At 43.4% G+C, this 22,458-nt stretch overlaps 1 protein-coding gene across 4 annotated transcripts; it reads left to right on the plus strand.

Annotated features, from left to right (window-relative positions):
- Positions 1-306: 306 nt before the first annotated feature.
- LOC141783581 (SLIT and NTRK-like protein 3) lies at positions 307-22,114 on the plus strand. 4 transcript variants are annotated; one of them, XM_074660967.1, is made up of 8 exons: positions 648-902; positions 4,431-4,705; positions 4,890-5,141; positions 5,351-5,466; positions 5,750-6,673; positions 7,976-8,195; positions 19,488-20,144; positions 20,229-22,114. In XM_074660967.1, the coding sequence occupies exons 2-8, from the start codon at positions 4,490-4,492 to the stop codon at positions 20,715-20,717; spliced, it is 2,874 nt and encodes a 957-aa protein (XP_074517068.1). In that variant the 5' UTR covers positions 648-902; positions 4,431-4,489; the 3' UTR covers positions 20,718-22,114. The 4 variants fall into 4 exon arrangements, with proteins under 4 accessions (XP_074517067.1, XP_074517065.1, XP_074517068.1 ...); XM_074660966.1 differs by lacking the exon at positions 648-902 and adding an exon at positions 307-594 and having other exon boundaries at positions 19,488-22,114; XM_074660964.1 differs by having other exon boundaries at positions 646-902; positions 19,488-22,114.
- Positions 22,115-22,458: the final 344 nt, after the last annotated feature.

The following is a 22,458-nucleotide window of genomic DNA, read 5'->3' on the forward strand; positions in this document are numbered from 1 at the left end:
GTTTTCCACCGACCGACCGATGCGTGCTCGTGCGCGTGTATGTGTGCGTGCGCGACGGGGAGCCAGCTGGCACGAGTCTCCATGGTAACACACACCGGTTTCACTAAAAATCCGTCGTTGGTGCTTAAGGGCAAGAAGAGGAGAGATGAATAAACTAATGAGATTATAAATTATTGTCGGTATAGCTGAACAGTCGGGGTGTTTTTTGTTTTTTTTGTTACCAGACTGCACACGAGGGCAACGTGAGGAGAAAGTTTATAGGGGCTTCTTTATTGTCTGTAATGTGTTTATTATGATGAAGAGGAGGAGGTGAAGGAGGAACCCAAACCTGCGCGCTTTTTTTCTTTTTACGCATCATATCCAAACAGTTGCGCGTCGCCTCTTATTGCATGATTAATTCCGGCCCCCCTCTCCACCCTCCTCCTCTTCCTCCATCCTCATCTTCCTCCACCTCTATGAATTACCCAGTTGTGTGTTTGAGATGAAGAGAGGATTCTCCATCACTACGCAGAGTACAACTGCGCGCATGTCCAGCGGTCCAGTGCCGCAGCTCCCACGGGCTGCACTGTGGAGAAGCGGACCTGCATCCTAAAGGCAATCGGTTTTCTCTCTCTCTCTCTCTCTCTCTCTCTCTCTCTCTCTCTCTCTCTCTCTCTCTCTGTCTCTCTCTCTCTCTCTCTCTCCCGGTTTTTATCCTCCACCTCATTGCAGTCTTATCACGTCCCCTCCACCACCACCACCTCCCTCCCTCTCCATCCCCATCCGCCTGAGCCTCTACAGGAGGAGAGAGAGAGAGAGAGGAGAGAGAGAGAGGAGAGTGCGTCTGAATGTGAACGACATGTCGACAGTCAGCCTCTAAAGTGTTTTCTCGGTCGTTCCCTAATTCTTTGGCGGCGGACTGAGTGAGTATTACCCGCATCCCTGCTCTGCTAAGCGTCGCTGTTTGAGGCTGGTTGGTGGAGAGAGAGACAGACAATGGGGAATGCAATTGGATTGCGTTACTCTGCCAAGGATTTTCATTTTCATACATAGCCTGGTAAATGTCTTTAATAGGTTTGGTGTTAAGGCTGTTTTAATTGGTCATGCTTTTTAATTCTGCTAACTATTATAGAATGTGGTTATTTTCTTTATAGGGGATATACTCAGGCTGGTATAGCCCCTTCCATATACATTTGATGTGTGATGCCTGTTATAGTGCAGGGGCCCATCCATGTACCCCCAAAAAAAAAAAAAAAAAGCAAGTGCTGAGGTTCTGATGGACAGAGAGGACAGAGAGGTAGACACTGGAATTATGTGACATGAATAATATGGTGAGGGATAAGCAGTGACCGTCATCTCTGGTTTCTCTTGCGTCAGTGTGTGCAGGTCTAGAGAGGAGAGAGAGAGAAAGAGAGAGAGAGAGAGAGAGAGAGAGAGAGAGGAGGGGAAGTCAAGAAAAAGACAGACAAGCCACACCTGTGTCAGGCCTGTTTTCAGATGACTTTTAAAAATCCTGCTGTGCTGTCACCACTCCACACACACACAGGTCCTTTTTTTCTCGTTGCTGTAATGATGCAGAGCTATGCTGACTGAGGCTGATTGAAGAAAGAGGTCTTCTCATTAAAAGCAGAGATCCACCAGAGCAGAATCTAACAGGAGGGATCCCAGTGGTCTATCTGGACTCACTATTGATCTCCTCCATATAGGGGGGTTTGCTATAAACAATGCATTTTCTTTGACGAATCCCAAAGACCTACTGGGACTGTGAATGGCTTGTGTTCTGTATCCAATTTGTCAAACACTATTGAGCTATGTCGGGCCTGGATTGTCCTGCAACACTTTTGTCCTCATGTTACAACATACTTCTCCTCGTGTTCTTCTTGTTGCAGAACTGTTTTTTGTTATGAAAGCACACACTCATCCACACGTGTCTACCTGTTTCTTGCTACTTGGCAGGCTGTGAAAGCACACTTTTTTTTTTTGGGATACGGTTTGACCTTTCTCACATTGTTTTCCACACACTCACTCACATGTAACTTGGCTCTGTTTCTCGGAGGAAAGGCAGGCGTACATTGTGTGCAGGCCGAGAGGAGGGCTTTGATGTAATCAATATCAGATTTCAGCTGTTTCACTGTGAGCTCTCATCCTGAGTGGCAGCCTTGACTGACTTCTTTCTGCTTATGCAATCCCACTCCTCTCTCTCTCTCTCTTTCTCTCTCTCTCCCACCTCACCCTCTTCCCTTTGCATCTCCATTACTCTCCCTTTATCTCTCCTTTACTCCATTCTCTCACCTTGTTCCCATTTTTTGCCTCCTCCTCATCATCCTCCTCTTCTCATTTCCACCTCTTTCCCCCGTCATAATCATCTCTGTGATTGCTCTTCCTCTCCCGGGCGGTGATGTTTTCACTGCTGCCTCCTTGTCTAACTCGCTGATGCCAGATTATTGCTGTATGATTACAGCTACCATACCATGATGATCATTATTGCATTTTCGCATGGCAGTGTTCAACACCGTATGAGCAGACCGAGATGCTTCATCCAATTTAGATCTCATTAAGACTTGATAGGAAGTGTCCCCATGCAAGACTCCCATTTTTGTTTTTTTGTTTTTTGTTTGTTTCAAGGACTGCTGCAACTCTCATTCGGTTGTTGTGCCATCCTCCTCCTCATCACTATCACCATCACCATCAGTTCACGTCCCCGCCTGTCACCGCTCCGCCTTCACATCAGCCCTTTTGTAAATTTTGAAGAGTTTGGATTGGCAGCGACGCTTTCACTCCACCGTCATTACCACAATAATGATCATGACGGGACTCGATGGCTGTTGATAACCCAACGTATTCCTGTTGATTGATAATAAGGGGTTTTTCGTGCCTCCTCCTTCTGTTCTCTGATTGCCGTTCGTCTTATTAAATGGAGCAGTTCATTAGACAGAAGCATTATGAATCTGATTTGCATTCGCCCATATTCATATTGCATACATTAAGACAACACATGCGTGACATTTCAGCTTCACCGGGCATTTGAGAGTACAGATGAATATATTCATCACAAGCTTTTTTTTGTTCTATCCCCCCCCCCCCCCACCACCACTTGTCCAAAAAGCCACTCTGAAAATGATAAAATGTGATTCACAGGTGAACGAGCCCACGTGCTTGCCTTTGTTTTGCATTTTCAATGTCAGTATTTTAATTTTTAATTCAAAAGCAGTGTCGTAGCAGCTGAGAGACTGTTCAGCGGGGTTGTTTTTAAATCAATATCCCCCCCTGCTTTTGTTAACCTTGTAAATCTAAAACCCTGGTTTCCCTGAATGCATCTCACATATGTTTACCATGGTTGTGCTCATATCATTGCATACTGTGTCCTCCAGTTGGCCTATACATCATTATTTCCATGTAATGTAATTCTTTCCCCGTGGCGCTCCAGTCTGTGTGATTTAACTTTTATTTTCTGACCGCTTTAGTATGCTTGTGATGTATCATCAATCTGATTCATCCTGAATTGACTTTTGCTGCTGCCTCCCTGCACTGTTAACAATTCCCCAGTAAAATAACAGTAAAGAACTGGCAGCAGGGTTGCCTTTATGTTACTGTAAAATTAACATTATTATACTGTCGCTGAAATTTACAGCTTTGTACTGTTAATGAAAAATACAGTGTTAATTATTAATTATTAATTTCACAGTATTTTACAGTTAATTTACTGTTTAAAGATACATTATATAGCTGTTTTTCACCTTTCTTTTACATTATCTTACTGATTTGTTTTAATGCACTATTTAGATTGTATTTGTTACATACATTTTAATAAACATAATTTTTTGCCTATATGAATAGACTTAGCAGGTTACAGACATAGGAATAGTCACACTAAATGCAATTAAAGGCACTTGTTAGGAAAAAGGCTATAATAGACTTGTTGACACTTATCCCAAAATGTGTGTCTCTAGCTGGCTACAAGCACAGAATGCAAACCAGAACAACATGTGAGTGAAGAACAATAAAGCTAATTCACTGATTTTACAATCATGTACAATGTACCAGCCTCACATGTGCAGATCAGGTCCCAGAATTAAAAAAATACTGCATGAAACTGTTAGATGATACTTTAGACAGTTGATCAGCAGTAAAGTGCTGTTTTTTAAGAATGCATTATAGTTCAGTTAAAAAACGGCCTATGAGCGTAATTTAACAGGTTTTCTTTTGTATTAACAGTAAAGCACTGTTTTTAGCAATAACAGGTTAATACTGTTGAAATCCTGCTGTAACTTAACAGCAATTGTTTACAGTGTATGCTTGCGATGTATCATCAATCTGATTCATCCTGAACTGACTCTTGCTGCTGCCTCCCTGGCTGTTTGCCCTCTTTTAATCCTTTATGTGTGTGTGTGTGTGTGTGTGTGTGTGTGTGTGTGTGTGTGAATGTATGCATGTACTGTGCCGCTCATCAGTGCGGTGAGGGTTCGATGCCGGGCTGTAGCCCCAGGCTGCTGAGCTGAGAAGCAGGAGGATGCAGTGGGTCACTTTGACGGTGGCCCTGGGGTGTGTGTGTCTTTCCCGGGCGTCGCACACCCCCACCCCCACCCCCACCTCCACACACACCCCTCTGGTGGACAACTCCGAGGAGGAAGTGGACGAGCCCTGCTTCGAGCCGTGCACGTGCGAGGTCAAAGAAGGCGTGCTGCACGTGCACTGCGATGGGCGGAGCTTCACCAATGTCAGCCAGGTATCACCCCCCCCACCCCCCACCCCTTGCTCATTAATCTGCCCGTGCACGTGGAACATTTTATCTCATTAACATATCTCCAAGTCTAATATCCTGCCTCTAATGTGGCTTATGGGGTGTTTCTAGCTGTTTAAATTCATGTAATTAATAAGATAACTAATCAGACCTCTAATTAATCATTCAGGTGTCACAGTCGTGGGTCCGCCCTTTCAAACTCAACCTCCAGAGGAACTCTCTGAGGCGTCTCTATAGCAACGGGTTTCAGCACCTTGGCAACGCAGTGTCGATAAACCTTGGCAACAATGCGCTCCAGGACATCAGAGTGGGAGCTTTCAACGGGTTGGCCAAACTGAGGCGCCTGTACCTCCACGAGAACAAGTTGGAGGTCTTCAGGAATGACACCTTCGCTGGTTTAGAGGCTCTGGAATACCTCCAGGTACGCTTGAGAAGATGTTGAGTACCCATGATTGACAGAATTATTGACTAATTCGTCCAAGATTGCAATAGATAGCTGTGATTGTGACAGAAATAGTCAGTGGCTAGCAGGTGGCTTGGGTGCAATTTTCAGATGCTCTCCTGCTGCATTCAGTCTATTTTTTCAATTGCAGCAATTATGTTCATCACATTTTCTCTTTTCACCTGCAGGCCGACTACAACGTGATCAAACGAATCGACAGCGGCGTCCTGAGGTTCCTCTACAAGCTCCGGGTTCTCATCCTCAACGACAACCTGATCCCTGTCTTGCCTGCTCATCTGTTCAGGTTAGATATTCTGATTATTTCCCTTGCAAAGCTTTTAAATTACACCAAGGCGGCTCTGTAGAAATATCAGTGTCAGACACAATTAGCCAGTCTGTACTGGCGTGGAATTAGTGTTTCTGTGTGCATACTATTTCAAATCATAAAAGACGGATTAATCATCAGATAAAAAAGCCGATTTAATCAGCGGTGGAATGTGTGAACCTTTATTTTCACTTACTATCACATTGTCCTTTCATCTAACCTAGCTAACTATCCCCCCCTCCTCCTCTTCCTGCTGCTCCAGATCTGTGTCTCTGACTCATCTGGACCTGCGGGGAAACCGTCTGAAGAGCCTGGCATATGCTGGGACCCTGGAGTACGTTGGTCGCTCCCTAATGGAGCTACAGCTGGAGGAGAATCCCTGGAACTGTGGCTGCGAGGCAGTGCAGCTACAGCAGTGGTTTGGTCAGATCCCCTACACGGCTGTAGTCGGGGACGTTACCTGCGAGTATCCCTTCCACCTTCACGGCAAGGACCTGAGGGAGATTTCACGCAAGGAGCTGTGCGCCGACCTCCCGGATAAAGAGCTGCAAGCAGAAAGTGGCGGTCCGTTGGCGGGATCGTCGCCCCAACATTTGCCCCCGAACTCTAGACCCAACTCCCACCCCGGGCGAGTAAGGCCGACTAAACCCTCTTCCATGGTTCACGGCTCCCGCCAGAACACTCACCCCTCTTCCACGTCGTCGTCCTCTTCCTCAGCGGAGCGTAAAGACAAGTCCCCGAGGCCTACTAAAAGGCCTCGACCATCCAGAACATCCCCCACACCTCGCAGTCTGATTCCCAACCAGAATCCCCCAGTTGCTGGCTTCCAAACGCGACCCCCCATCCCCATCATTTGCCCCCTGGCCTGCACTTGCAACCTGCACATCATAGACCTGGGCCTGACCGTCAACTGCAAGGAGAACAGCTTCCTCAACGTGTCCCAGCTAACGCCGCGGCCTCTCAACGGACGCAAGCTGTACCTGAGCGGGAACTTAATCCAGAGGATCTACCGCGCAGACTTCTGGAACTTCTCCAGCCTCGACCTTCTTCACCTTGGGAACAACCGCATCTCGTACCTCCAGGAGGGGGCCTTCTCCAGCCTCTCGAGCCTGAGGAGCCTCTACCTGAACGGGAACAACCTGGAGAGGCTCAGCCCCCACATGTTCCTGGGGCTGCAGAATCTCTGGTAGGACTTTTTTTTTCTTTTTGGATCACTCGCAGCGTTTTTCAAGCACACTGCACTTCAAACAAATTCATAAAACCACACGTCAGCTTAGGTATTTATGCATTTGTTTAAAAGTATGCGGAAATTAATTTCACTGTAATACCAGCATAGCGCTGAGCAGAACATTTTGATTACCATTATGCCGGAATTTGATTGAAATGAAAAGGTGCCCATTCTCTTCCAGGAGTGTCATTTGTTAGTCACGCTGCCTGATGGCATGCTTCAGTTGAAGTGTGAGTCTGGTATGAGTGACAACGTGAAAATTAATGGAGTTTTTTTCAAAATATTTGCATACAGAGGTGTTAATAAGGAGCCTGGATGGTGTCATTTGCTTTTTGCGGAAAAGGCTTATTATAAAAACACTCATCAGAATGATGCATACAGTATGTATCATTGTCAGATTAAGCTAACAAAAATAATTCCTCTGCAAATAATGAATGCAGCAAATATCTACAGTCAGTAAATGTATTTATTCAGGGAGCTGCGGTGTTTGATTAAGGTCAACTTTCATTCTCTGCTATAGAAAGAAGGTTTGTGCCGTTATACGTATTCAGAACATCATTTAGCCTTTCAGCTCCACTGTCTCTATATTTCAAGATAAGACTCAGAACATCTACAGACCCATTAATTTGACTATTAATCAATAATAAAGATCCTCTCAGGACATTCAAAACGTTTTCCTCTTAACCTCTCGTTAGCCTTTGTTAGTGACTCTAGGGCAAGTGAGCGGTAAGTAATTTAAACCAGATCTATTACTTATTACATCAATGGAAGTATATTGGATCACTAGCATGCAAGGAAAAGTCTACAGTCATACTTCCCTAAATTCACACTGATTTCTATTATTGAAAAAAAAAAAAACTTAACAATTCAAAGTGTCTTAAATTTGACATCATGATCGGGCATGTCTAGGCAAGTGGAACAAGTCATCAGCGCAAAATGGCACAATATAATTTGACACTGATCAGCTAATCAGCTGTGAAAAGTGCAGATTAAATTAAAATTCTGTTATGACTTCTTTACATAAATATTCAGTTATGTTATTATCCTGCTGGGGCGCAGGAGAGGCAAATTATACTTCAAAATAAATCGATTTGAACATGTGAAAATTAGTACTTATTTATACAAAGTTATTTTTCATTACAGTCAGATATCACTAAGTACTGTTTCCTTTAACATAATCACACCCTGTTTATCCTCCTATTTCCACAGTTTCTTTCCATGTATACAGAGACGCTGTAACACGTCCGCTTCTCTCTTTAGGTACCTTTATTTTGAGTACAACGAGATCCATGAGGTCGATCCCGGGACCTTCGACTCCATGCCGTCCCTCCAGCTGTTGTTCCTCAACGCCAACCTGCTGCGGAGCCTCCCCCTCGGGGTGTTTTCTGGAGTTAATCTGGCTCGACTCAATCTACGAAATAACCACCTTCTGCAGCTTCCTATGGTGGGCGTACTGGAGCACCTCACCGGACTGGTGCAGGTTGGTGCAAATCTACCACTGTCTGTATAGAGGGGCAAAGTCCCTCCCATTTCGGCGTCCTCCATGGGACCTTATTTCAGAAAAAAGATGTACGGTAGTCAACGGCGAGAGACAAATAAATCATTTTTTGATCCCATTTGAATTGCACCATGAATCACACATATGATGTTTGTCAATGTGAAAGATAATTTTGCAAGTCAAGAAAGTCACAGTTTGTCGTAGTATCATTTAATTTTAAACATCTGTCTTACATCTCTCGTCTCGCACAATGTACGTCACCAACACTAGCTAGCTAGATAACTTAACTATGACCACGCACAAATGAAACGTTATCTTACCTGATGTGTTTTATCCAGCGACTCCTGGTGTTTTTATCAGCCAAGAAGTGAAAGAATCAGTCGGCAACTTCCGGTCTGAAAAGTGAAGCCAATGCTGAAGTGCCTTAAACCTGCATTATTTCTAATAGCCAGCAGGGGGCGACTCCTCTGGTTGTATAAAGAAGTCTGATTGTATAGAAGTCTATGAGAAAATGACCCTACTTCTACTTGATTTATTACCTCAGTAAACATTGTAAACACCGGTTTATGGTCTCAATCGCTAGTTTCAAGTCTTCTTCAATACAGCATGATGTTCATTTAGTAAATTATGGTCCCATTTAGAGTCAAATAGACCATAAAGCAGGGTATGCTTTAGGGCGTGGCTACCTTGTGATTGACAGGTCGTTACCACGGCGTTGTCCTGTCTGGGAGTTGTCTGTGTTTTCATCTTACAACTTTAAGGCACTCATGCTGAAGTGCCTTAAACCTGCATTATTTCTAATAGCCAGCAGGGGGCGACTCCTCTGGTTGTATAAAGAAGTCTGATTGTATAGAAGTCTATGAGAAAATGACCCTACTTCTACTTGATTTATTACCTCAGTAAACATTGTAAACACCGGTTTATGGTCTCAATCGCTAGTTTCAAGTCTTCTTCAATACAGCATGATGTTCATTTAGTAAATTATGGTCCCATTTAGAGTCAAATAGACCATAAAGCAGGGTATGCTTTAGGGCGTGGCTACCTTGTGATTGACAGGTCGTTACCACGGCGTTGTCCTGTCTGGGAGTTGTCTGTGTTTTCATCTTACAACTTTAACCCTTTCACAGTGTGTTTTCAGTTCATGAAAGTTAATTATAACCTTTTTGGTTGCATAGAAATGTCTGATTCAGTGTTCGGTTGTACTTAGCTCCACCCTCTCGTGTCACTTCTGGTTGCAAAAAACCAAGATGACGACTGCCAAAATGCCGAACCCGAGGCTTCAAAATGGCAGTCCACAAACCAATGGGTGACGTCACGGTGACTATACGTCCACTTCTTACAGTCTATGGAAAGAACGAGCAAGACCCGTTGCTGGTGTGAGTGCATCCCGGTACGAAACACACAGGCATCAGAGACACCGATTACAAGACTTTTGGGTGTGTAGACTTTATAAGTAGGCATTTTCAGTCTGATACTTTCTTGTCTTGCAAAATTATCTTTGAAATTGACAAACATCGCATGTGTTATTCATGGTGCAATTCAGATTTTCCAAATAAGGTCCCATGATGGTTCACCGGAAGGGGAGGGATGTCGCCTCTGTATTTGCTGAATGAGTGAGGGGGTTTTGGTGCAGGTGGATGCTTGAGAAAATGATTCTGATCTGCTGACCCGCTGGTGTGTAAATGAGTCAGATAGCTGGCACGAAGCTTTTAGCAGATTTAGGCCAAATAACATGCATTTTGTTGAGTGACAGTGGCAGGGTGAAAAATGGAGATTGGTGAATTGGATCACCCCCGTGGATTTACTAAACGAAAATGTGCATAATTATACAGAGTGTGTTTATTTCAAATGTCAGACGATGAGATTAAAATAACTAATAGATTGCCAAGACACATTACATTATCACAGCTTGATGAACTAAACAAAAGCAAAGCTGAGATCTTGGATCGAGCCGTCACCGCCTCTAAAACTTCTGGCAGCCCCTGCCCTCTGGCACAGCTGCAGTTTCCTCCGTCATCTGCGTCGTCTGTTGTTTTGAGAGCTCTGCTGCGGCATGTGGGACTATGGTTGCGCCTCAGGTATTCTAATTGGAAAATTGCAATTGACTTGATTTGCATAAGTGGTCTTAATAAATCAGGAGCTAAACTGGAGAAAGCTGAACCCCTCAAGTTTTTGAGCATGGTTGTAATTAACGCCCCTATTTGTAAACAGACTACAGTGTGTGCTAAATTCACTGTTTGTGCTAGACCTTACCTCGCACATTTAACTGCAGCGGTTACAGTATGTGACTGGTTGTACACAATGCGCCGATAAGGACCGAACCCGAGGTATTACATTTTTTCATCCTGCCTCCTCTCACTTCAGCAAATTTAGTGTACCAGGCTTTACTTAGACAGCCGGAGTAGAACGAGGTATGGTGGGTGTGGATTAGCCTGAATGTCATTGTGAATTTCCATTTTACTTTGCTCCGTGAAGAATTCCCGATCCTACTGTAGGTAGTGTGGGTGAGGCTGGCAGTTCAGAGGCTGTTTCTAAATGTTTGCTCAGGGGAAGGACGATGGGGATTTATGGAGCTGGAGGAACCTTGCAGAAGTGTATTATGTTTTTGTGCTCTTATACGCCTCTGATGTCCAACAGCATTAAAGCACTCACCAAAATGGAAGTACACTGTGTGCCATATTCATAAAGCCCAGCGGCATCACCATTGTGGGGCTCAAAATCTGTAGCGCGGTAATTGAATTCATTCATTTACCGGGGTTGTTATTACTCTGACAAAGCCACATTAGCGCTGCCCATGGACTGCAGGAAATAATGTGACAATGATATCACCTGTTGACTTACTGTCTGTTTGAAGCTGGGATTTCTGGGCGCTGACGTGTGCTTTTGGAGCCAGAGTTTGCACGGTAAAATCAAAGGGTAACACAGATGGAGGCAGGGTGAAGCTTGCAGCTGCCGTTAAAAAAAAAAAAAAAAAAAGCAGTCCATTTTGATAATCAGCAGCATGTATAGCTTAGAGTCATTGTCACCATCAAGAACAGGATTAAACAGTTACACCCACTTACATGCTCTGATATTTTTTGAAAATACCTCTTTTGATGTCACTGTTATTCTAAGGCATTACAGAGGAAATGAAAATGGCCATGGTGTCTGTAATTTCTTTAAATTAGTTAATGAATAGCAACACAAGAGCAAATGAGTACGGAGGACGGAACCTGCCAAAATAAAAAAAAGCAATCAATCAATAACTAAACGACTTGATGAATACATAAATATGTCATTAAATGTAGCAAATATAATATTAAAAATAAATGTATTCATTAATGAATTGATAAAATGTGACATAAATTTGTTTTTTGTTTTAATTTGCTTCTTTATTTATTTATCTTTGTATTCATTTCCTTATCTATTTACTCTTCCATTTAATTTCCCCTTTTATTTATTTATGTACTCATTTTATTAATTATTTTCAAATAAATGTATAAATTATTATTTTTTGTTGCCTTTACTTTCTAATTATTTATTTCTTTATTTAATTTTTTTATTTATTTTTAAATATATCTATGTATTTATTTATGTATTTATTTATTATGTATTTATTTATCAAGTCATTTATTTATTTATTTTGTATTTTGGCAGATTTCGTCCTCCATAAATGAGTCTTCCCTTTGAAAAGCAATGGCAAGAATATTATAAAATCAGGGTGAGTCAGAATGTGAGTCTATGCCAGAAATATGAACAGTTCAGGACAACACATATGTCTTTCTCAGTAAATGCAAAGAACATGTTGTACAGTAGGGCGACTCACTGTCATTGTTCCCAGCTGCAGTGGAGAAACTTGCCCACAGCCACATCTCACCTTTCCTGATGTCATATAGAAAAACAATGCACACTCCAGAAAGATTGATGAAAACAACACAGTATTCACTAGGGGCAGGTTCGACAAGAAACCATTTAATGCCCAACTAATAGTCGCCAGTTTTATTTGAGCCTGTGTTAATGCTTGTACAAATTAATCTTTAAGGGGAACAGTTTGACATTTTGGGAAATACACACTTATTTGCTTTCTTGCACAGATGAGAAGAATGATACCACTCTCGTATCTGTCTGTTTAATATGCGGCTACAGCCAGCAGCCGGGTGGCTTATAACTGTAGCATAAAGACTGGAATCAGCTAACCTGGCTCTGTCCAAATGTAACAGAATCTGTCTTTGCATTATATCTCATTTGTTTAAAGTATAAAAACAACACATTGCGCTGTTATAGAGGGTTATGTGCCGGCACTGCACTGCTCCTGAATTTTCAAGCTAAACCAGCCAATTAGACTGTTATCAGCTCATTAAATGTGCATTATCAGTGGTTATAAGCCTCATAGATGTGGGTCTGTAGGGCCCTGCTACACCCACCAGTAGGTATTATCGTGGATTCATATGGTCGATCACGGAAATAAGAAATAAAAGAAGACAACAGCGACCTCCAGCATCTTTAGTAATAATGACCGGAGCAAAAGTGGAAGTCAGGCGCTGTAGAATAGACAGCGTGAAACTCCATCTGGGGTGAAAGTCGAAAGCAATGGATGGAACAAAATACACAGGGCTTAGACCGAAGTTCACATGTGAACCCAATAACGTGTAGTTTCTATTTTCAAACGTAGTTATTTTAACCCAAAACACGTTTTTTTCCTAAACTTAACTAAGTGGCTTTGTTGCGTAATCATAAAGAAGTTGTAGTTTTGTTGTCTAAACATAAACAAAGTTTTGTTTGTGTTCAAAACGTAACGTTTTCATGCAGTTTTACAACCTGTTAAAACGTGTTGCTTTTGTGTTGCAACGTAGTAGGCGTAGCAGGCCCCTACTGATATCACATCTATGAGGCTTATAACGATTGATAACACACATTTAATGAACTGATAACAGTCGAATCAGGGGCACGTCCACTGCTAAAGGCTAATGACTGAGTCACATTGATAATTCAGTATAGCCATAAAGGCCAAGCCATTAGCCTTTAGCAGTGGAACTGCTAAGTATGTTATTTCCTAGTTTAGAGCTTATTGAAAAATGGTGAAAGGTACAGAAACAATCATCATGTTATAAGTCAGTTGCAAATAGGTGTCTGCTGAGCTATTAACCTTATAAACAGTCCTTGAATTGACTAGTATTGTACTGAACTGAATTTATTTTTTTTCAGACCAGTAATCAACTTAACTTACTACCAACAGTGGTCGATCGCTTATCTAATAGAACAAACCACATGTCTGTGACATGAATCTTTGACTAAACGGATTCATAATTTCCACCTCTAATACTTATTACTAACTGAATGTTAAAACTCATCTTTCTGTTATCAGACTAGCAGAGGAGGTTTGCTATTATATCTAATATTTAAAGGTACAGAGTGTAGGATTTGGCGGCATCTAGTGGTGTGGTTGCAGATTGCAACCAACTGAGTACCCCTCCGCTCACTCCTCCCTTTTATAAGACTGCGGTAATGTGAGCCGCCGAGTGCAAAACCGTGGTAACACTACTTTAGGAGCAGATGGTACCACGGTTTTGCACTCAGCGGCTCACAAACTGGCCTTCAGGTAACATAAAGACTCTCTCTAGAGCCAGTATTTGGTTTGTCCGTTCTGGGCTACTGTAGAAACATGGCGGAGCAACATGGCGGACTCGGTGAAGAGGACCTGCTCTCTATGTAGATATGAAGGGCTCATTGTAAGCTAATGAAAACACAACGATTCTTAGTTTCAGGTGATTATACACTAATGAAAACATGAATATTATATTCCATTTCTGCTAATAGATCCCCCGAAATGTTACACACTGTTCCTTTAAATTTAGCAATGCTGCTAAGTGGCGAGCCAGTAACTAGGACAGTGAAATGAGGAGAGCATGGGCTTAATACAATTGACATTGATTAAAGTCTTAAGCTCAACTGGTAGTCAGGTAATAGAGGTAATTATAACCACGAATGTCCTCGTCAGATCATATCTACTAATTCTATAGACTGTTTCAAAGGAGTCGCATCGCTAGGCAACAGCTTGGGTCTCTGTTTACTTCCTGTCAGATGAGGACACATTAGGAATGTTTATGTTTACAACTGCGAAATGGTCTATAAAAAGATTATTTGTCAGTACGACTCTTGCTTCTCTTAGTTTGTCCATTATTTTCAGTTGGTTGGTTTACGTCTTCCTCAACACAACACAAACCAGTGGATGTTTATGCACTAAAAAATAAGCCACATCAGCCGATATTCCACTTAAAACTGCACAGCACAGCAAAATACAGACACCACAGGTGTTTAAGAGATAAATACATTAGCTCAATAAAAGTCCAGTCATCTGGCAAGCATATGTATTTTCTATTTCAGGATGAGTCTCAGTAAAGCAAGTTTAAAACGTTTCACTGCACTGTAAGATGATTTTTCTTGCAACATAAGCAGGCAGGGTTTTCTCTGTAATTGAATCAATTGTCTGTAGGGGCGGATGATATAGGCATGATTAATATTGCACTTATTTCTGTATCCATATGCTATGATATTTAATCACACAGTTGAACGTTAAGCACATTTTCATTCCACTGAGTTAAATGTTTCTAATAGTGTTATTCTGTTTCTACAGCGGCAATATCTTGTTTACAAAAACATGTATTCCAATGCTGTGACAGAATATTGTCATTATACGGTTATATATGAGGAGGTAATGAACTATAATATTGGATTATAGGTCAGTCCTATTTATATCTATAGCAGTTGTGATAAATATATTCTTTTTAAAGAGGACCTATTATGCTTTTGTACTTTTTCCCTTTAATTTAGTGAGTTATATAGTTTTTTTGTGCATGTAAAAGGTCTGCAAAGTTATAAAGCCCAAAGACCACGTCAAATGGAGTTACTCTCCCCCACAGAAACACTGCTCCTGAACTGCCTGAAATGCCTTGATTGAAGTCCCGCCTTTTCTTCCATAACGTGGTGATGTCACCACGTAACACATTTGCCTCTATCTGCCTATTGGCTAGTTTGGGCTAGTTTTTTCCCGCAAACAAAACTAGTTAGAACGGAGCTGGAGTGGAGTCCAAAGAGTTTGGTCTGGTTGACCAATCATAATAGAATGGGCCAGCTGACCAATCAAGAGCAGACTTGGCATTTTAAAGGGGCAGCAGCTCAAACAGAGCGTTTCAGAACAGAAGATGAAAAGAGTAGCTGCAGTACAGCCGGTATGAGAAAAGTAAAATGTTTTTTGAACATTAAAGCACGTAAACATGTTCTAGTAGAAACCCCAGAATACAGGTATGAAAATAGGTCCTTTCCCATGTGTGTGATTTACAAAATAGATCTACAAAAACCTGCATTCCCGGGCCGATTTATTTGTTTAGTATTGTATTTCTCTGCAGGTAACAGGACAAACATGCTTATCATGCCATGTCTACATGCTTCCTTTGGCACACTTCAAACACAAAAAAAATCCAGATATCTGATACAGCAGTATTAAAAGTCTGTGTTTGTTTTCCCTCAGAATAAAAGATCAAGGGCCCCTCTCTCTCTCTCTCTCTCTCGACTCACCATGTTGCTCTGATGGTCAGCAATCACACAGACGCAGAGATGCCGATTTCTCTACTGACAATAGCCTCAATGGACCAGAAACTCTTGCTCTTTGCTATTACTACCACTCTCTCCACCTACATGAAACACAAACTGCTGGATAGAACAAGTTCATGGCCCTTCCCAAGGGGTTGTTGAAGTCGCTCTGGGAAATATGGGAAATCACTATCAGAGGTAGAAGTCGACGAGGCAGCCAAAGGGAGTACACTATGAAAGTAAATTACAACACTTCAAAAAAGAAAAAAAAGCCCTCCTTGAACGCACTCCACATCACAGACTGATGAAATCTAACAGCATAAGAGTGTCCATGAGTGAACCGCTTTGACGCATTTCTCCGGCTTTGTATGTATAACGTCTCACGCAACACTGTAGCCATGAAGACGGGTTTCCATTGTACACATTTTTCAGAAAAACTCAAATTTGCGTATGCTGCAGATTCTTCTTCCAATGCACTCTTTTCATTTCCACCCTGTGTATTATTCACAAGACAATGAAACACATTCATCAGTATGGAGAAGGCTTGGCAAGCTGAAGCAGCTCAGGGCCGTCTCGTCACCGGGGACTACAGCAGGATCCTTGCACCACAACTTCCAAAACCTGCTTATATTGACTATATTTCTGTGAACTAACTGGAGCAGTTCCTGATGACTGACAGGATATTGCTGTTTGGGCAAAGTGATCAATTTTGAATTTCTCCCCTGATGTGATTTTTTAACGGCTCCCAAGTAAATTTTGGGCAATTATTGCTTGATCTTTGATCTGCGTCATAATGATAAAAACCCACAAGAGCAAAATTTGCTCCTCTGCGGCTAAAGCGTGGCAGCTTCCATTCAAAACTTGATGGCATTATTTAAGCGGGGCTGAATATATTTTCAGACAAAAGAGTTTTTTTTTTGTGTTTTTCATGAATTTCTTTATTTCAAGAAGCATCAAAAACAGCAAATGTTGCACTCGAAAAAAGACTCTGGTGGCTGTATACAGAGTCATCTTGAACGGCAGCTGGATTCTTGTGATGTCATGGGAGCACGCTAGACTCGTGGTATCACATATCACACAAAAATCCACCTTGTCAGGCTTCAAGAAATGCATTTGTGTCCAGCAAGCCAGAGCACGGACCAATCATTATCCTGTGACGCAGCCCGTTCGCACAAAAAGGCGTATGAATGTCACGATAATGTGCTAGGCATTTAGTGTGCAATAAGACAGCCAATTAATGGAATGGAATTAATGGAATGGAATTAATGGAATGTCCGTTTAATGTCGTGCACTTTATACGCCTAATTCCCGTGAGACCTGGTTGTGTGAGTAGCTACTGGAAGCAAAAGGCGTGGCTTATGTGTGTGTGACGTGACGACACCCACGACACGGAGAGACGATTGTTGTTTGTTCAAAACAACAATGCCGGAGATTAGCGTAGATGCTGCAATAGCATCAGCTGTATCAGAACTGGAGAGTATTTCTTCATTGAAACAAGAGCAAAGAACGGCACTGAAAGCTTTTCTCAATGGAAAAATATGTTTCCGCTCTTCTCCAGACTGGCTTCGGCAAGAGTTTGATTGACAGATGGTTCATCCAATCACCTGCCATTTTTCCAAACAGTTTCCAATGACGGCTTCTCAGATAGTTCTGTGTAACAAACCATCTGGCGCATACTGAGTACACTGTATGATAATTATATAGTACCATTAAAGGTGCTATTAGACCTTTAACACTAATAACATTCAGCCACTCAACGTTGCATCATCCCTCCCCCGTTCCATTGCATTTACTTCACAACATGTCGTTGCCAGTCACTTACTGTTAATCTCAGCCATTTATCAGTTTTTTCCACACTAGCTGACGTCCCAGAGATATCACGTAATACCAACATTTGTATTTTTATTTGGCACCTTTCTAAAGACTCTGTGGATGTAAATCTTTTTTTTTAAATATTTGTCTACATAAAAATGTTATAAGACCTGTAGCATACAGTACTGTTTGTGACTTTGTAAGTGGAATGACTTTGCTAAATGGCTTCTTGTTCCCAAAAAAGGGGTTCCATGCACTCGTTTTTTCTCAACCACTTGTATCAGCACCTGTCGGGCCAACTGAGGGTCTATATTTTCTTTTCAAATCAGAGCTGTGATTGACAAGTTGACAGCAAATCACACACTAGGTGACCAGGCGTATAAATTGTAAACGGTGTTGCACATGTTGGACAGATGCTTGCAAAAGAGAAGGGGATAGAGCCCTTGGGATCTGTGTGAAAGCGAACAATACCTGGAATAAAATGCTTCAGGAATTCCAAGCAGATGGAGGGTTGTAGTTATGAAAGTTATAAAACTGCAAAAACAAGCTGACATTTTGGTGTTAATGGTGCTTATTTAAAATGTTGTTGTTTTAATGTGCATTCGTGCTGAATAACAGAGTCACAATGATGCTGAAACGCAGAAAACTGCACTATTCAGTGCACCTTTAATATAGTGGAAGTGTTCAAATGGAGTTAAAACTGAGACAGAGTGTTGTTTCCACCCTCCAGTTGCAATTATGTCATTATCGAAGCCGCACAAAAGCCCACAGTGGGCCAACTCCAATAAAGTGAAGCCGGAGCATCCTGTTGTTCAGCGTGAGGCAGGGGGAAGCAGTCGCACCATGGCTCCCACAACAGCAATGCTGAATCATCTCAAAAAGCATCCATCTATTTCTGCGAGCCAGGGAGTTGGCCTAACCAAATTAGCATGACAACATTTGTGCAAGCTCCTTGGAAGTGTGACAGAGAGAATATCAGCTTTCAGTGCCAATGTCATTGCTAAAGATACGGAGCAGATCAGTTCTGCAGACAATACAACGGGATGCGAGTGATTCCATTTGTGCATAATCTGCTTTACCCTTTTCAAAATGTGGCAAAGTGAATATTTGAGTTTGTTTTTAGGACACACAATCAATAGCTGGCAATGAGAAAATGGATTTACGCGCACACACACACACACACCTATTGGATTATAGCACAGGGGGAGAGTTGCATCACATCCCAGCATTGTTAAAAACAAAGTGCTGTGATACTCGTCAAACAAAACCTGCCGGTGAGTTTTGTCAATAACCACTTATGTAAACTCTGAGTGGTCTTTATTGTAAACTGAAATGTCCCTATAACCTGCTGTAGTACATGTGTGAACAACTTTTAAAGAGAGCACTTGTGGGTAGTACAAGTTGAATTGGTCGCTGCCCAGTCGTTCTCCATTATTGAGAGTATATATCGTGGCGGTGCACAGCCATTCAGGAAATGGAAGCACTTCAGTGTTTTGACGACCCCATAATGACATTATTTACATTAATCAGTACTTTGCATCACCTGCATATTTCATAAAATCATTTAAAAAACGTTGGCCTTCGTGGAGTGCTGTATTCAATTATGCAAATGCATAAAAACTCATTTTCCATATATTCTAAGTGGTGAAAGGCAAAGGTAGAGGAGAAAACAGCATTTTTCTTGTTGTCACCTTATTAAGGTGGCTGGCTTTTAATATAACACAAGAGACAGTGACAAAGTTACTAATGTGTATCACAAGGTTGTCAGCAAAATTATCTATTTGTTTGTTTATATTCCACAATGTGATTTATGAATTTGCATTGCACGGCAGACCGGTAATTAGTGTACTATTACGGGATGACAAAACGCTGTGGTGTTGTGTGTTTCTCCAGGTGGACCTGCAGCAGAACCCGTGGGAGTGCAACTGTGAAGCAGCGCCGCTGAAGCGTTGGCTGGAGGGGCTCAGCGCCGTGGTGGTGGTGGGAGAGGTCGTCTGCCATTCCCCGGAAAAGACCAAAGGTGTAGACCTCCGCTCGCTCTCCATGGAGCTGCTCTGCCCCGAGCTGGAGTCCCATGAGGACCAGGAGCAGGAGGAACAGACCGCCACCTCCACCGCCGCAGACAGCGGCGTGTCGGTTGGCTACCCCGGCCCAGGGCTGGGCCCCCTGATCCCCCCCGGGAAGGATTCAATCCCTCTGTCGGTGTTAGTGCTCAGCCTCCTGGTGTTGTTTGTGTCGGCGTTCTTCGCGGCAGCGGCACTAATCGCCTACGCCCTGAGGAGGAGGGACAAGCTGCCGTTCCGTCGCCAGGGAGAGGTAGACTTGGCGGGCATCCAGATGGAGTGCGGAATCTTCACCGAGCAGGCGCATCACCACCACCACCACCACCATCACCACGGCCTCCCGGAGACGCCGCCCCTGCCCTCGGCCGAACACAACCACGTGTACGACACCATCTCGCCCCCGCAGGCTGCGTCGAAAGGTCCCAACGCCGCTGCGACACCGCACATGTGTAGCAACCCCATCTACAAAGAGGAGCCGGATGCGGCGGTGAAACAGCGGCCGCAGCAGCAGCAGCAGCAGCAGCAGCAGCAGCAGCAGCAGCAGCAGCAGCATCAGGAGCAGCAGCAGCAGCAGCAGCAGCAGCAGCAGCAGCAGCAGCAGACGTTCGCAGCTTCCAAAGAGAGCGAGGGAGGATACTGCTCTGCGGTAGAGAAGGAGAGGGACTGGACGCGGGACGTGTCCTCATCGCCCATCAACACCGTCGCGGGAGCGATGGGGCCGCTCCCGGGCCTCCACGGGAACGGCATCCTCTGCCCCACGGTGATCGACAGCCAGGGCCCCACCCCTAAGGTCGAACTGGTGGACTGCCTCTTCAGACTCCCCACCCCCGAGTTCAGAGACCTGCCAGACAGGTACGCGAGGCCGCCGCCCCGCTACCCTCACCCCCAAGACTCCAAACAGGACGCCAGGCCCGAACAAACGCTCGTGGTCACCACCGGCAGCTCCACGGCAGGCGGCGGTAACAGCAGCCAGAGCGAGCAGGGAGCAGGGGAGCAGAGAGCCAGACTGAGGACCACACCAGACTACATGGAGGTGCTGGACCGGTCTTACCAGTTTTAACAACCCCCCTTCTCTTCCTCTTCCTGCTACTTGTCTCCTCATCATCTCCCTCTCTGGTGATGAATCATCCAGTAACAATGACTCCTGTACAGAGGCTGGTGTGGCTTTGAGAGGAGCCTGTGGGGGAGCGGGACTACACTACACACATGTTTATTCCTGGATAACGAGCTGAGGTCACTTTTTGTATTTTCCCCACTACTGGTGAATATGGTTGGAAAGGATTAGCTGATCCCAGATCTCTGCCGCCTGGAGGCGAAAACTTCAGCTGCAGCTACTACAGAATTTTTTTCCTCCTCTATTACGCCTCACAAAATATCGAGGCTCGGTTTTTCTAGTCAGCGCCACAATGAGCAGGAGTCGGCGTGGTGGCGGTGGGCGTCAGTGTTCATATTATCAGCTCTCTGCAACATCAAACCCAGAGTCATAGACTGCGACAGCCAAGAAGGCGTGGAGCAAACTGGGTGGACGTGTAAGATGGAGGAACGACAGAGACAAAGCGAGAGAGGGGAGATAAATGACTGAAAACAGCCAAGTGCCTTAGCAATGAACAGCCAGCAGCGTGGTCAATGCTTATTTTTCTATGAATACAGATCTATTTATCTAAACAAAGAGGTTTGACTACCAACGGATGGGACGCTGATGGACGACTGAGACTGAAACCAATCAAAGCCGCCGAATAATTGCATTCCCTGGATGAGCCAAAAATAATAATATACCCAGTCAATAGTGGAGTTGTTTGTATGCAGTTCATTTCCATCTCATCCAGTTAACTTAATTTGCTTATCCAGTTGAATTTTTTACAGGGCTAGACGAGGGACATATCCAGGAATAGTTGGTTGATGTGTGAAATTATGAAAAGGTTTTATGGATGAAAGGATACAGAAATTATTTTTTTTTTGTAACGCAAGACAAAACAAAAGGAAGGCCGACGTACGAAGGACACTGTGGCAATGGATGCGTTTTGGATTTCTTAATCAGCCAGACTTAATGAGGCCACAAGGACCTCTGCTCCCCGTTTTCTTTCACCGGACAAAGGCACAGAGGTCGTTGTATTGATTTTTAAGTATTTCTCAGAGGAAAATTGAACGGCAAAAAAAAACAAAAAAACAATGGACTAAAAAAACCACAGGACGTGAAGGCATTTTTTTTGTCGAGGAAAAAAAAAGACACTTCTATCAACTATCGATTATTATCTTTTACGGAGGTACCTTTTTATGCTTTCATCTCCTACCAATAGTAGAGGCAGTTGTGAATATATTTATTCTTAGTTTTTGCGTGTTGAAGCTCTCCTGTAAGGGATCATGTTATATTAATGTATAGGATGATTCTGCATCTGGTTCAGCCTTCTTACCGCCGACCCACGAAATACAATAAAGGGTGCTACGTAAAAAAAACAACCTGGCGATGGCAGCTACTGTGACAAATCGACGCAAACACACACACACACATGCCCTGACCCCCTATAAATGTTCTCTCTCCCGACTCCATTGCCTTAATAGTGCATGAAAGAAACAGCTCGAGGTGTGCTAAGCCTGTGAGCTTGTGTCCACGCAGCGCGTTGATGGGAGCCGGGCCTGCAGGCTTCCTCACACACTAATGGATGGAGATAGAAGTTAATAGTGTGAAATCTACCACTTTAATGGGATAAAATCAATACAATCTATTTGTGAAATAAGGACATGTGAGGCTGGTGGCCCCCAGGGGGGCCAAGGTCCTGAATTGCTCCAGCTCTATTTAATGA

Source organism: Sebastes fasciatus, chromosome 15, assembly GCF_043250625.1.
Source record: "Sebastes fasciatus isolate fSebFas1 chromosome 15, fSebFas1.pri, whole genome shotgun sequence".
NCBI classification, from domain to species: Eukaryota; Metazoa; Chordata; class Actinopteri; order Perciformes; family Sebastidae; genus Sebastes; species Sebastes fasciatus.

Coding starts and splice junctions, on each gene's coding strand:
- LOC141783581 (XM_074660966.1), top strand. CDS start 4,490: ATGCAGTGGGTCACTTTGACGGTGGCCCTGGGGTGTGTGTGTCTTTCC. Junction 5,467..5,749: donor TTGCCTGCTCATCTGTTCAG/GTTAGATATTCT, acceptor CTGCTGCTCCAG/ATCTGTGTCTCTGACTCATC. Junction 8,196..19,487: donor ACCTCACCGGACTGGTGCAG/GTTGGTGCAAAT, acceptor GTGTTTCTCCAG/GTGGACCTGCAGCAGAACCC.